Below are 14,882 nucleotides of genomic sequence, written 5' to 3'. Positions count from 1 at the left end.
TCATCCAAATAAAGCATCGAGTCAACATTTTTCAACAGGATGTCTCCTCATGTTGAAGAAATTTAATATGCGTGTTGACATTGCTACCATTTTAAAGAAATCAATATAATTTCAAAGCTTAAATTGTAAACAGATGTACATTTTATACATAAGTTATATCAAATAGTTTTTCATAACTAGTGCACGATATGTAAAAATACAAAAACAGTACTACAACGTTTAAGCACAGAGATAATCTGGTCTTTCACTTAAAACTGAATATTTACAAAATTTTCTTGAGTGCATCTTTCAGATATGAAATATTCTAGCATGCATCAGCGCTGGAAAAATGGCTGTAGTGTATTTAAAGTCAAGTGTTCATCACAGGTAGTGACATGACTTGTTTAGACTACAAATTAAAAGTCTGAATGTCTGTAATCAGGAGAAACACTAGACCTCTCATCTTTCTCCATTTCTCTTCTTTTAATTAACTTCTTAGAAGTATGAGCTCTAAAGGATGTGGAAGGAGGATAATGTTTCCCTTTAATAACTCATATGCTGATAATTATCTTGTCTGCTTATACATTAACATACAAACATCCCACAACGTAATTTCAAGTATTTCATAAAACTGTTGCTCTTGCTGAACAATATTTTTTTCAACATCAAGATTTTAGGTTGAAGTTTATATAAATCTATAAACAAAATATATAACTTAGATGCTGTAACTTGTCAAATGGTGACCATATTAAGTATTACATTTTTGATTCACTACTTCTAAAAGCCTGACATGAATTTTTAAATGCTCAAATATTCAATGTAGCTTCTCAATTAAAATGAGTTCATATTTAATATAAAATGCATGGATAACAATTAAAAGAGTATAAGCAAAATGCAGTTTTACCTGAAGTATAGAATGACAAATTGCATGTGTGTCTGCTTAAAATTTTGTTAAAACTTCCCAGCTGCTCCAAAATCTAGAGAGCTGCCTACCTAGACAGCATAGTCCTTCTAGCGACTGCTATCAGAATGTTCTGGGAACGTTTCTTTATTGTAACCAAAACATAATTGAATACTAAAATACTTGGCAACATTGCATGTTTTTTTTCTCCGGGAAAGCAATTCCAGAAAATATTGTCATTTTTTATATTTAATTTTTTTTAATTACATTTTAAGATAGCAGACGATCTGAGAGAAATGTTGACAAAGGAATCTGTTTACCTATTGTGTTGTTAGCTTAGCGCCATGCTAACATCAGACTCGGGGCATGTTTAAATGAAAAACGAAGTGTTTTTCATGTACAGTTGACAACGTTGTCAAAACGATCCCTGTTTATGTTGATCCACGAAAATGACTAAAAACACTGTGCACATATAATACGCATGTGCATGACATTACCGTTAACACAAATTTGTGTTTTTGTAGTTTACACTGAAACGATAACGGTTTTCAAAACCTTGCACTTTTTCAAATCCATTTAAAAGTTTGGGTTTTCAGATGCACAAAGCACCATTATCGAGTATTGAACAGCCACAATGCAATTTGTTTTCCAATTTTTAAAAATTCTGTTTTGAAGACACTCATTTGAAACAATTGTAAATCTACTCTGCCGTGAAAATATTAATTTAAAGCATCACTGGCACTCTCCCAGAAGAAGGCTGTTCCAGACCATATTAGCATAAAAATTTCTTAAAACAAATATTGATGATAAACACATTTCATGAAATGCTAAAAAGCATCTATCAATTTAACTAAAAACATTGACAATTTTACATACATAGCATCATCTCAAGTATTGTGCAAATGTGCCGCACATGACCTGAAAATAAAGCCAAACCATTTTGATCGCCATCTGTTGGCTGCCTCTCCATGTAAACAAATGGGATGTGAGCAAAACTAAATTATGTAATTAATAAAATTGATGCTCCAAAAATGGGGTGTGGCGTCATGATTGTGAGTGTTTGATTGGGTCTGCGGGAGTTTGGATGGGACTTTGATACCGCGACTCCACTTCTTGATCACTATTACGCAGTCTCCAAATTAATCACTACTGCGCAGACTGGGGAAACAAATGACGTCATTTTCGCAAGATGACAGCGGCCATACTGAGATGTTTTGGCTTCACTTTTCCATAGTGGTAGGAAGTGGAGACATGTCTACAGCCTATGGTACTGTGTTGTTAGCTTAGCAACATGCTAATGCCAAACTCTATTGGTATCAACTGAGTCCCATCTCCAGTGTGTACTTGGCGTGAAAAGTTCTGAGTTGCGCTACGTTGAAATCTAATTAGAGTGTTCCAAAGTCACTTAGGAGTTTCCATTTCACTCTGAAAGGCATCTGCCTATTTAAGAAGTAAACATCAAGGCAGCTCACTAGGTTTAGGAACAAATATAGTGTTTAAGCAATTCTGCCAAGTATTCTTCTAAACATTTGTTTTAAACTTCCATTCAGACTCGTATCAACACCTCTTCTGTAGAGACGTGCTCTTCCTGTTCAGAACACACTGTAGCATCATCTTCATCTTCCTTTAGCAGCACCTACACAAACATATAAACACAGTCTGAGGTCAGCTGAGGAGTCTGGTCAGATTTTACACATTTACCCGTTTATGTGAGCTGGATCACTTTATAGTTGCGTAAATCTACCGATTATAAAACCACAAGCCCAGATGCATGGATTCAGCAGAACATTGATGCTACACCAGTTTTTAAAGGGATACTGCACCCCAAAATGAAAATGTTGTCATTAATTCCATGTCGTTCCAAACCCGTAAAAGATTCATTCATCTTCAGGACACAATTTAAGATATTTTGGATGAAAACTGAGGCTTGAGACTGTCCCATAGTAAATAACAGTGTCAAAGTCCAGAAAAGTATGAAAGACATAATCAGAATAGTCCATCTGCCATCAGTGGTTCATCCGTAATGTTACGAAGTGACACGAATACTGTTCGTACGAGAAGACCTTGACACTGTTATTTACTTGGCAGTCTATGGGACAGTCTCAAGCCTCCTGGTTTGCATCCAAAATATCTTAAATTGTGTTCTGAAGACGACCAAAGCTTTTACGGGTTTGGAACGACATGGGGGAAAGTGATTAACGACAAAATGTTCATTTTGGGGAGGAGTATCCCTTTAAGTTCTCGTTCACATTGGCACTCATCAAACACTTTTCCACAGATTTGGGTTCATTCTCTATAGCATGAGCTTATGGAAACATGCTCCAAATGTCACTGCTCCCGCCGAACAAATGGATGATTTGTGACAAGCTGGCACACTTCCACAACTGGAGGAGTGAGGGAAAGAGGGATGAGAAAAAAATAAAAGAGAAGAAGAGGAGAACAAAGTAAAAGAGATGGGAAAGACACTGTATTGCCCAACAAATGAAGACCTTTTGACCCTAGAGGTCAACGGCCTTTGGAAAGGTCTTTGGACAAATGACGCCAATATTAAAAAAATATCTGTCCTTTAATCACATTCATATAGCACAATCCCACCATTCAAGAAGAAGAATACAATACACAAACACACAATCAAACTATTCATATACAACCCAAGAAACTAAACATTCATTTCAGCTGGCACATTTCATTTGAAATCATATGCAAGAATAAAGCCAAGCTAAAATATAAAACTGAATTAGTTCAGTGGGGTTTAAATAGTTTTGCTTCAGGGACCCAGATTTTACATCGGATCTCAAGTGGCTGTCTGTAAAATCAAACATATTAAATGCAGTTTATTCATAAATCCAATAATATGGAAAATTGTGAATGTAGTAAAGGCTGAATGAGAAAACGATTGCTGAATTTTGATGGTTTCATGCTCTTGACTTGGCTTTCTGATCATCTGAATCTGTATTTCATGTAGTCTGGGTCATATTTCATTTTGTTTTGTTTATTTTGTTTACAGTTGAGGTCAGGTTACACATATGTAATTGGTCTAATGAATGATGATGAATTTCTATAAAAATAGAATTGAGTTTGAATGGGTACAACTTGCTCTTTGAGATCAAAAACAGAAAATGTGCCACTCCTCCATTGCGAAATTTGGTAAATCCATGCCATTCTTACAACACTCAATTATATGTTTAACTGCATTTTATTGTTTGCATTAGCTTTGTTTTTTTACCCTTGCTTTATTCTCCAGGCCTGAGACTAACCATCTGAATTAATCCAGACTAGAATGAAATGTCTTGAGGGACAGATGTGGGGAACAGGGTCATTAGGATCAGGTTAAGGAATTTTAACTGACTCATTTGTTCCTGGATCTCATTTGTTAAACCCATGATAAAGAACATCCTAAGGATTGCACATGATGATGTTATGAAAGCTTTTGGAATTCTCTTTGGTGCCACAGAAATGACACGCGTCGATTCATATCCTGCAAGAAGTAACCCCTGAGTAAAACTGGCATTTGTTACTTTAAAGAACCATTGTATTTCTATCTAATCTGAATTCAGATTTTGAATTTAGATTATAATTCACTGTTACATTACAATTTTGATCAAAACTGTGATTTTACAAGTGAAATGTTTTTTATTTATTGGGACATGCTCACCTCAGCTTCGTCATTGCTGTCATTTGGCAACACCTCTCCTTGCTTAGGACAGTCACGTGAGCCCTCCAGAGACCTAATTTTCTTAGATTTCCGCATTGTTAAACTGTCCACCACCCAGAACATTATAAACTGAAACACATATATTTACAGAAATAAGTGGCATTATATTACATAACCATAGATAGATAGATAGATAGCACTCACGTTTACAATGAAAGGCACGATCAGCATGACGATAGCCAACTCCAGCTGTGGGTTTGGGATGTAGTCCAGAACCACCTCCTCCAGCTGTAACACACAAACACACCAGCGGTCAACGCTTCAAGAATATTAAAATGACAATATGAAATCTGTCTACAAAAGTTTTGGCAAATATCTAGACATCCTACAGTGAGAAAGGATGACACTGAATGTATGCCGTATGCACTGAAAGCATAAATACATACATAAATACACTATAAAAATAACAGTTTTTTGAATAAAACAAAGAATTTACTTTGCAGTTGTTTTCTTCCGAGTTTATTAAGTATGTAAATAACACACAGCCTATTTCACTGAAATTAAGATAAGTCTATAGATGAAATTATGCACAAACAATGTTTTCCCACACCAATCCAGATGAAATATTATCTCTGTAATCACAGTCCTCGTTTAATCATTCCATGTTAGGTCATCTATTCCTGTTGATTCATAAAAAAAACTGAAGAAACAAAAATACATATGGGACCGACTTGTTTTACAAAGGCACCGAAAACATTCAGTAGCCCTAATATAATTCGTCATCCTTATGAATGTCATTGAGTGAAAATATCTAATCCAATTTTTAAAGAAAGCAAACCATTCCAAAAAGTTGTTACTCAAAAGGATCAGAGAGCAGTATTAGTTTAGGGAAATGATGCCAGTGGGGTGAGTCTGTGTCACAATAACAGAACATCTGAGTGCGTGAATGTTTCTCTTACATTGGTCCACCCAGGAACGAGCAGCACCAGAGTGACCACACATTTCTCCACAGAAACTATGAGTAAATACACGGAGCACTGAGCCAGCCAGGCTGCTATCCGCGGAGGATCACCTGAAACACATTCAAAAGTGTGCTACATTTCACACTATTGCTATGTAGTTATTAAGTGATCAGCAGCCAAAAAACGAAACAAAACTGTAAAACATAAAAAAATAAAAAAATCAAGACATAGGGCATTTAATTAAATAAAATATGTTTATATATATATATATATATATATATATATATATATATATATATATATATATATATATATATATATATATATATCGATATCTATCTATCTATCTATCTATCTATATATATATATATATATATATATATATATATATATATATATATATATATATATATATATATATATATATATTAATAATCTATTTAATGAATAAATAAATAACCTATGTAATGTGTCAGAAAAGGAAATAAACTAACCTTTCAATAAACAAATAAATATTGTCCAATAGATAAATAAATAAATGTGTATATAAAATAATAAATATATAAATCATGAAATTTGGCAGTATTTAAATAAATTAATACATTTAATTAATAAATACGTTTAATCTATTTAACCCTAACCATGAAATGTGACAATAAAAATAAATATACATGGAAAATAAATAATGAACATGTAATATTATTACATTATTATGTTATACATTAACACATATAATAATTATGCATATATGTTAATGTTGACATTTCATCTTTTTTTTTGAAAGATACATACATTTATTTTTTGCTACATAAGCACATTATTTTAGTTTTTTTATTATTATTATTTATTGAACGCTAGATTGCCAATTGTTTTTAATCAAATATTAATTTATCTGTTTATATAGCACTTATGTTCTTCCATAAACAATCTTAAAAAATCATTCTCTTTAACTTTGATGAATTCTGGTAGTTGTATTATATTAATAGCACTGATTTGAGCATCGGAGCACTTTTGCCATTATAGTGAACTGGACATTTCAAAACTGATCTGAGCAGAAAAACATGAACAACTGTTTGGCCAAAATCATGTGAAAGCATGGGCGTACTCCATCTGTTTTGAGTGTGTGCGCACACGTGTGAGTGTGTGTGTGTAATTTGATTTTTCGATGGAGTTTTTCCCAAGGGAATCCATCAGAGGGAAAAAGCAATGTGTGGAAACTACCCAAACATATTTGAGAACTATTATCATACAGCGCCCTCTGCTGCTAACAAACGCCTCAAATCGATGCATCAGTTTCTCTTTTGCTTTGAATTTTTGGTTTCCGTTTTCCTGAGTGTTATGACTGTAGTCTTGTACATTAAACGGAGCCCTTATCTCCACTGTCCACTCATTCTAACCAGCTTCTATCAGTGTAACTCACCGTATTCTCCAAACATCAGCAGTGTTAGCTGTCTGTGCTCCACAATCTTAGAAACAACCTTCACCTCCGCCCAGATCACCAGCATTCCCAGTGTGGCATCCAACAGGAAGTTCAAGAGATATCTGTTAAAAACAGAAAAGACCATTCGGTTAGTTCAATGAGGGGTTAAAGCAATAAACTTGACAAATAATCAGGCTAATAACTGACTCACAGAGAACAGGGATCTTCATTGGTGAGTGTGGACAAGAAAATGTTGGCAAAATGCATGAAGAGAGCCCCGATGGCCTGCTTCGACGTATCAAAGATCCTGGAGAAAACAAAAAATGAACGAGAGATGGCTCTCTGCTGTGCTATTTTGGTATTGTTTCGCCCTAATTCTGAACTAATGTTTAATATTATTACCAGATCTTCCATGGTCTTCTTATTCCGACGGGTTCACGAAACCTTTTCACTGGAAAGACAAAGATGTAAAGACACCTTAGAGTTAAAAAAATAAAAAATAAAAAATAAATCTTATGTGCTGACCAAGGCTGCATTTATTTAATCAAAGACACATTAAAAACAGTAATATTGTCCAATATTATAGCTTTTTTATTATTATTATTTAATATACATTTAAAATGAATTCTGTCATTAATTTCCTTCAGAAAAAATACTAATATGTTAATTTGCACAAGAAAAAATTCTCATTGTTATCGATGTCTAAAACCGTTTTGTATTGCTTAATATAGTTTTGCAATTCAATCATTTTTCAGGGTTTTATAATGAACAAAGGAACGCCATTTATCTGAAATACAATCTTTTGTAATATGATAAACATCTTTACTGTCATGTTTGATAAATTTAATGAATCCTTACTGAATAAAAAATTAATTCTGATTAATATCCAATAAGTTACATGTGTTCCATAAGGAACACACATTGTCTTGGATGTAATGGAGGGACAAAATAAGATAAAAAGGTTATCTGTATCAGTTAGTTAACAAAAATCAAAACAAGTGACATTTATTTAAAAAAAAAGAAAAATTGCAAGCATAAAATTATATATATATATAAACCATTTTGAACCTGTAAAAAATATATTTTTGTGAGATATTATGCTTGAAATTATATATATATATTGCTTTTTTAATAATATATATTCATTTTAATTAATAATAATAATGGGGATGTGCCTCATTTCACATACATGACAAATGATTAAAATAAGAGTAAAAGATAAGTGATAAAAAGAGATAAAAACCTAAAGAAAATTAAAAGAACTAGCACACATAAGTCAAAATTAAATCAAATAAATTGAAAGGGGGGAAAAAACAGCTAAACCACCAACAAAATTAGAAATGAAATAATGCTCTCACTGATGCACATCACAACAAGCGCTCTCAAGGAACAGAATTACTGCACTGAATGCCAAAACTCTACTATAACAGAATCTGAAAGACATCTCTGGACGGTTTTCAAATATGCAAATGGTTAGTCTGTAAGCACCAGCCAAACAGAAGCAGGATGATGATCACTGAATGTCTGAGGAAACCAACAGTGATGACGTCAACAAAGATAAGCAGCCAAAAAGAAGCCAGGAAGTAGCCAGAATAACAAAGAGGAAGTGCATACAGTAAGAACACAAACATAAGTAGAGCTCTGACAGTGTTCATAAAGCACAACTGTCACAGACAGAGCTTGATAAAAAATACATGAATAAATAATAATACAAAAAGAAAATTCTGTACACTGCAAAAAGTTTAATGATCAACAGGCACAGCACAGACCCATGGTAATGTGTAACTTTAGAAAGGTCAGAGGTCATTTACCATGTTTTTGGGGGGTTATTCAGTGCATGACCAAATAATAAAAATAATAATAATAAATTGTGAAAAAATAATAATTAGAAATCTATTTTACATCCTTGGACAAAAATTATATATATATATATTTTTTTTTTAAATGTGAGGCCTAAAACATTGCCATCATGCCGGGACTTTGCTAAATTGGCCTTTTTTCACCTATTTTATCATCCAACAGGTACAAATCCAAATTCCGATTGCTTAGAAACCTAACTTCTCCTCAACAAGCTTCATGTGTTTAGTTCTCATTCCTATCCGTACCCCAAATGTGGGACATGTTCCTCAAAGTTTTAATCTAACACCAAAGTACAAAAACATTGTAACACTTTATAAATGATCAGTAGCAGTTTGAATGAATATTAGGTCAGAATGGCCAAACATTAACCGAGCAAACACTATGGTGTCTCTGAACTGAATGATCACATGGCACGGTTGGATATTGGGAAAGAAAACAACTCTGGACCTTAGGGTTTAAAGTTGAGAGGAAGGTCACATGACTCGAAGCCTCCAGCTTGAGTTTGGGATCTGAACATCACATGAGCTACAGGAGACGATGCTGTTATCACACAGCTAAACCTGCTTATCTTTGAGTGATACTCGTCCTCACAGAAAAGTGATTGTTTGAGCATTCTTGACAGACCATATCCAGTCATTTGAATGGGAATCAATGCAAATGGAAATTACACATATAGACAAAACATATGCCTGAAAATAAAAAACATTAATCTTTTTCATTTTCTGCTGACATCTCTTCGCAACTCGATAATGGCGATCAAGAAACCAATAGATCTTTAGCCGTTGTTTTTGCAAACTCTGCTTTGTTCATGAGCCAATCAATTCCCAGTTGATAAAATCAGCCTACTTTTTTTTTTTATGAATTATTTTTTATCTTCTTTTTCAGCTGTAGAAATCACTATCTTAAAATGGCCTAATATTTCAATGTTTTCTATCACCATTTGAACTGCACATACGATTTGTTACCAGATGACGACGAGTCTAAATGTCATATTCCTCATTAAAAAAATGACGTATGAGATGGAGACTGAAATGTGGTATAAAAATTTAGTGAAAGAAAAACATTTTATAGGGCACAAATTTATGTGGGATATTATAATATGCAGTGCTATTGATTAAAAGTCATACATTTTTGTATTGCTTGATAGTTAAACACTTCAGATCTTCAATTAGCACATAATGTGAAGAGTGAATTAATTAAAAGCACCAGGAAGAAAGATAAAAAAAAACTGATTACAAGACATATTAACTAAGGCAGGATCAGATTAAAACCATCACATGTTCTCTGTTCTGTAAATATTAAATGTGTTTTTGTACATATTCTGCTTAGCCTAAACATGTTTCAGTTATTTGTTTAAATATTAAGATAGAGTAAACATAAGTACATCAACAAATGTCATTTCAATTTTGTGATTTGTCATTTTAAGAAGCAAGTAACTACTATAGTTGTCATTTTCTGTACAGGGAACACTAAACAGTAAACATGGCTTAATCTGGATGTTTCAAACATGTTCACTGAATGAAATATTGTTGGTAACGTTACTTTTTTTGAAGTATAATATAAATGCCATGCTATATAAATATTCTAGAACCAAAACAAAGTATTAAAAAAAACTATTTCACGCATCACTGTACCATACTAGCTTACCTCCATATACTACTACAACAGCTAACAAACAAGACTGTAAACAAACAAACTAACCCCAAGCCATGTGCTACATCATATCCACAAACAGAAAATAAGAAAGAAAACACTATCACATCACACAGAAACATCGGCTCATTTGCGGTTATGTTTAAAAATCGTAAGAAACTCACACATTAAAGTGCTGAAAGCCAGAACAGCCAACAGCCCCTGAATAAAAACACTGAACCCGTCCATCAGAGATCCGTCCACACAACCCTGATCCACCGGACCCACCAGGTCACTCATATTACTGCTGCTCCTCCACAAAACTAACATGGTGACCAATACAAATCAAAAGAAGACTCATAAGATCATTATCGGAAGAGAAATCCTCGCGCAAACGTCTTAAACCGATTTTCCGTTAGTGTTCACTGGCGAGAAGACAAAGACATTTGAGCAGCAGACCGAAGACGAGAGACCGCATTGACTGCACAACACCGGCGCTGTCACAGTCGTGTCGAAACTGACCGATGTGGCACAAGACGAATCATTTCTCTCAGGTCACTTTCTTTCTTTCTTGTTATTTGATCAACACGGGGGTAGAAAGCGGCTTGCTGACGTCACCTCCTGCTGCTGACATCACCTGCAGCGCTTTGTCCCTCACACACCAGGACAAGACACTCTTATTTTCTGTCTGTTTGTTTATTTATTTATTTAACTTTATTTTAAGGTGTCCTTGTTACAGTGTAAATATACATTTAAGTACGGAGTAATATTAATTACTATATGGTTAGGGTTAGGATTAGGGTAACTTGAATGTAATTCTGCATACTTTTTTGTTATTATCATAGTAAGTACATGTAACGTATGTAACTTTTTCTTCTTTATTTTTGAATTATATTATATAGAGTACGAAATCAGGTGCAAAATAATATATATATAAACATACATACATACATACATACATACATACATACATACATATATATATATATATATATATATATATATATATATATATATATATATATATGAATAATAGTAATAATAAATAAAAATCATATGACCAGGATGTTTAACCTGGGGGGGGGGAGTGATGGGGGGATGCTTATTGCACCAGGTCTATGGTCATATGACATCAGTTTTCAAAAGTAAACTTACCTGAGAATATGAGAAACATGCTTCCTATATGTGGTCTTTATTACTTCTCTGTATTTTATTTACAAACCAAAGTGAACAAAAAGAGGTTATTGATGGACCTCTTGGAATAGGGCAGTCAATCGTTCTAATCAATTACAGTGTTTGCTGCTATAGCCTACTTGTGTGATACATTTGCTGGTCTCTTGGACCTTATAAAATCTATCTTTATGAGAAAACCGTTCACAAAACACTGAAAATTACAGGCGTTTTTTTTTTTTTAAGTTACAACAGCTTTTTTTCAGCTACTTTTCAGCCGTGACTGACAGTAAAAGGCGTGTAATGGGCTGGGACTGCTTGATTTTTTTCAGCTTCAGTGATCCATAACTTTAAAGACATTAAGTTATGCAATGCAACAGTGAGCAACACTGAAGCGTGTCCAACAGAAGAAATGACATATGATACAACAACAGATTCATAGATTTGACTTCAAAGGACATACAGGCAGTATAGGACAATGAGGTGCATTAATCGGCAACTACAAACTGTATTTGATTTATTGCTTATAAAAATGATCCCACAGTAAAACAGTAAGAAATCACTCGTTTACAATCAATGACTTTGACTATGCAAACCATTTTGTTCAATAGATATTGCACTGCTTTTTTAACTGTTTTTTAACTAACAATGACTTTATTTACTATCTTGTAGGAGCTGTTATCACAGCTGTATACAGCAGCTTTTGTTTTATTTTATGTTTTAAGTCATGTCTTCTATTTTCTTGTCAAGCTTTGTTCATTGAAACCCAGAGGTGGTGTGTCTGTTTATTTTGTATTCATTGGTGTTGGGCAAAATTACTTTTAAAAGTATTGCATTACAGTATTAAATTACACCTTTAAACATTAATTATGTTACTTAGTTAATTTTATGGAAAGTAATGTATTACATAATTTTTGTTGATTTTTAAATCTGGACAAGACTTGACTGTTTGTCCTTAATACATATAAAGTTATTTTAAAAATGTAAAAGCCCTTTCACAACAAAAGTGAAATGAAAACACCTCAGGCTGAAGGACATGTAAATCCACATCTGTACAGCAGAGGGCGCAGCTAAAACAAATTGCATGAAGAATCTGATGCAGAAGAAGTAAGTTCTACACTATTCATCTAAAACAAAAATGAAATGCAAATATGTCATTTTTGCTTAGTATGGTTGAACTGGGTCATCAAAAGTCAATAGCAAAAAAAGCCCTGGGACAACCAAACTTGGGAGCACTGAAACCACAGGTCTAGAGGGTGCTGTACTGGGACTATCGAACTATTGGGACAGATGGACTTGGGAGCATTGGGACCACCGGTCTTGGGACCACTGGGCTAGGGAAGGCTGTGGTAGAACCACCGGGCTAAATTTTGTAGTGAGGAACAAGAATGAGGGTGGAACGGGTGCCACCACTGGCTGGGAAATGCTGGGGCTCATTGGGGAGCATAGATGCATCCCATAATGTAGGGGGACAGGCAGGTTCTTATTGCGTAATTAATGAACTGATCCAATTTGAAGTCACATCTGCTCCTTGCTGAAAAGACATAACAGGCTCATTGAGTCCAAATTGATATAAGCCATTAAAAGCTTTCTCTTCCCAGTCCACAAAGTTGGCAGGAGCACAAAAACACTCTGCATTGTCCTCAGTAGTGGAAGTCAGGTCTTCTGTAATGTTTGGTAACTCAGGAACAAGGAATTATGATTTATTAAAGAAAATAACAAGAATCAGGAGAAAAGGAACAAAGAACAAATCCGAGCAAGCCAACTTATCATACTTAAATGGAAATGACACAAACAGAACCACAGGAGAAACTCAAGCTTATAAACACAGGGGTGACAAAGACAAGGAACTAATGAGAGATCCACCTTATCCTTCAAGAATCTAAATTAGTTATTTAGTGGATTCTTAGTATTATTTGACATTTTCTAAGGATTATTTGATTAATAGAAAGTTAAAATGAACAGAAATATTTTGTAACGTTGGAAATGTGCATGTATTTCCTGTCACTTCTGATCAATTTAACATCCTTGCTGAATAAAAGTAATCTTTTATACATATGTAGATTGTAAAAGAAATAAATAAGAAATAAGTCCTACTGTGTAAACTTTTGAGTGTTAATATGTTTTAAAGAAAGAAAGCAATATGGAATAGGAAACCAAAAGGTTTTTAAGGGGTTAAAAAAACAAATGTTAATGTGTTATTAGTATAAACAGTGTATAGTAGTAGCCTGCTTCCTCGAGAAGTGCTCAATCATGAAACAACAAGACTGTACATAGACTTTTGATTTGACTTAAAGGACCAAAATATACCTCTAATATAAATACACTGAAGTATTGATGAATTAAAAGGGTTTTGAAGTCCTTTTCCTCGAGGTGTGTGCATGTTAGACAGGACATCAAAACTGAAAACTACTAAATAATGCTATTTTAACGGGAGAAAGCGGCTGCAAATATACATTGCAACAAAAAAAAAATTGCCAGGTAACCTATAAATGTGTTTCATGTTAGCATCTAAACTGACTGTTAATTACATTTGAATCAAAATGATTAGGTGACACAGATAAAGGTCATTTAACGGTCTTTTAACAGCTGCAGGTTTTTACAGTGTAGTTTCAAATCTTGATACTGATATTTTGAAAATCATAAAACAGGTCTGTAATGTGCTATGGATATTTTCATTCTCATACTTTTCTGAAGGCCTTTATACCAAAGTATTAACTACCAGATAATGTCCAAAGCTAATTTCCCTATAGGCACAACTTTCAGTTCTATCCCACAGCATGGAGAGGATAAAGTATTGACCCACATTGTTTATCTCCTCTCACAAGGTCGCTGCTCCAGCAGTGGTAATCTGTCCCTGGACGTGCTTGCCACAGTCTCCTCTTGTAGATTAAGCTCAAGGCATGAACCATCTGTTACTGTAACATCCCTAAGTGGAAGCCTGCTTATTAGAGGAGAGCAGTTCTTTTTTTCCAATGAATTTCACCTTGTTTGTGTACATAGTCTCCTACCTACATGGATGTGTGAGTGGTTTAGGGTGTTGATGGTGTTGCCTGATAAACTAAACCCTATTTCTTTACCAATGCTATTGAGAACACTTGGTTTAATTTATTTATTTAAAAGTATATATATATATATATATGTTTTTTTTTTTTTTTTGCTCTAGAGGAGTAGTACTTAACAGTGAGCTGTAAACTGTAAAGTATATTAATGTCAGTTTAAATTCAGCACAGCATTAAATACTGTTACCACAGGATGGCAATGGAGGACAAGATCAGCACTGAATTTGTATGTCTGGAATAG

The 14,882-nt window shown here is 33.9% G+C and overlaps 1 protein-coding gene across 1 annotated transcript; it reads right to left on the bottom strand.

Annotated features, from left to right (window-relative positions):
• Positions 1-21: 21 nt before the first annotated feature.
• LOC127956763 (store-operated calcium entry regulator STIMATE) lies at positions 22-11,045 on the bottom strand. The gene is made up of 8 exons (XM_052554945.1): positions 10,595-11,045; positions 7,320-7,368; positions 7,129-7,224; positions 6,918-7,039; positions 5,495-5,607; positions 4,740-4,823; positions 4,536-4,664; positions 22-2,516 (listed from the first exon to the last, which is right to left on the bottom strand). The coding sequence occupies exons 1-8, from the start codon at positions 10,737-10,739 to the stop codon at positions 2,427-2,429; spliced, it is 828 nt and encodes a 275-aa protein (XP_052410905.1). The 5' UTR covers positions 10,740-11,045; the 3' UTR covers positions 22-2,426.
• Positions 11,046-14,882: the final 3,837 nt, after the last annotated feature.

Source organism: Carassius gibelio, chromosome B4 (genome assembly GCF_023724105.1).
Source record: "Carassius gibelio isolate Cgi1373 ecotype wild population from Czech Republic chromosome B4, carGib1.2-hapl.c, whole genome shotgun sequence".
NCBI lineage: Eukaryota > Metazoa > Chordata > Actinopteri > Cypriniformes > Cyprinidae > Carassius > Carassius gibelio.
The sequence above is the reverse complement of the archived record's forward strand: the minus strand, read 5'-3'. Positions and strand labels throughout refer to the sequence as shown.

Bases quoted from the DNA above. Each gene is read 5' to 3' on its own strand.
- LOC127956763 (XM_052554945.1), bottom strand. From the start codon at position 10,739: ATGTTAGTTTTGTGGAGGAGCAGCAGTAATATGAGTGACCTGGTGGGT. The intron at 7,040-7,128 runs GTGAGTCAGTTA...TGTTTTTAACAG, and splicing joins AATGAAGATCCCTGTTCTCT to ATATCTCTTGAACTTCCTGT. The intron at 4,824-5,494 runs GTAAGAGAAACA...TGTGTGTTACAG, and splicing joins TCGTTCCTGGGTGGACCAAT to CTGGAGGAGGTGGTTCTGGA.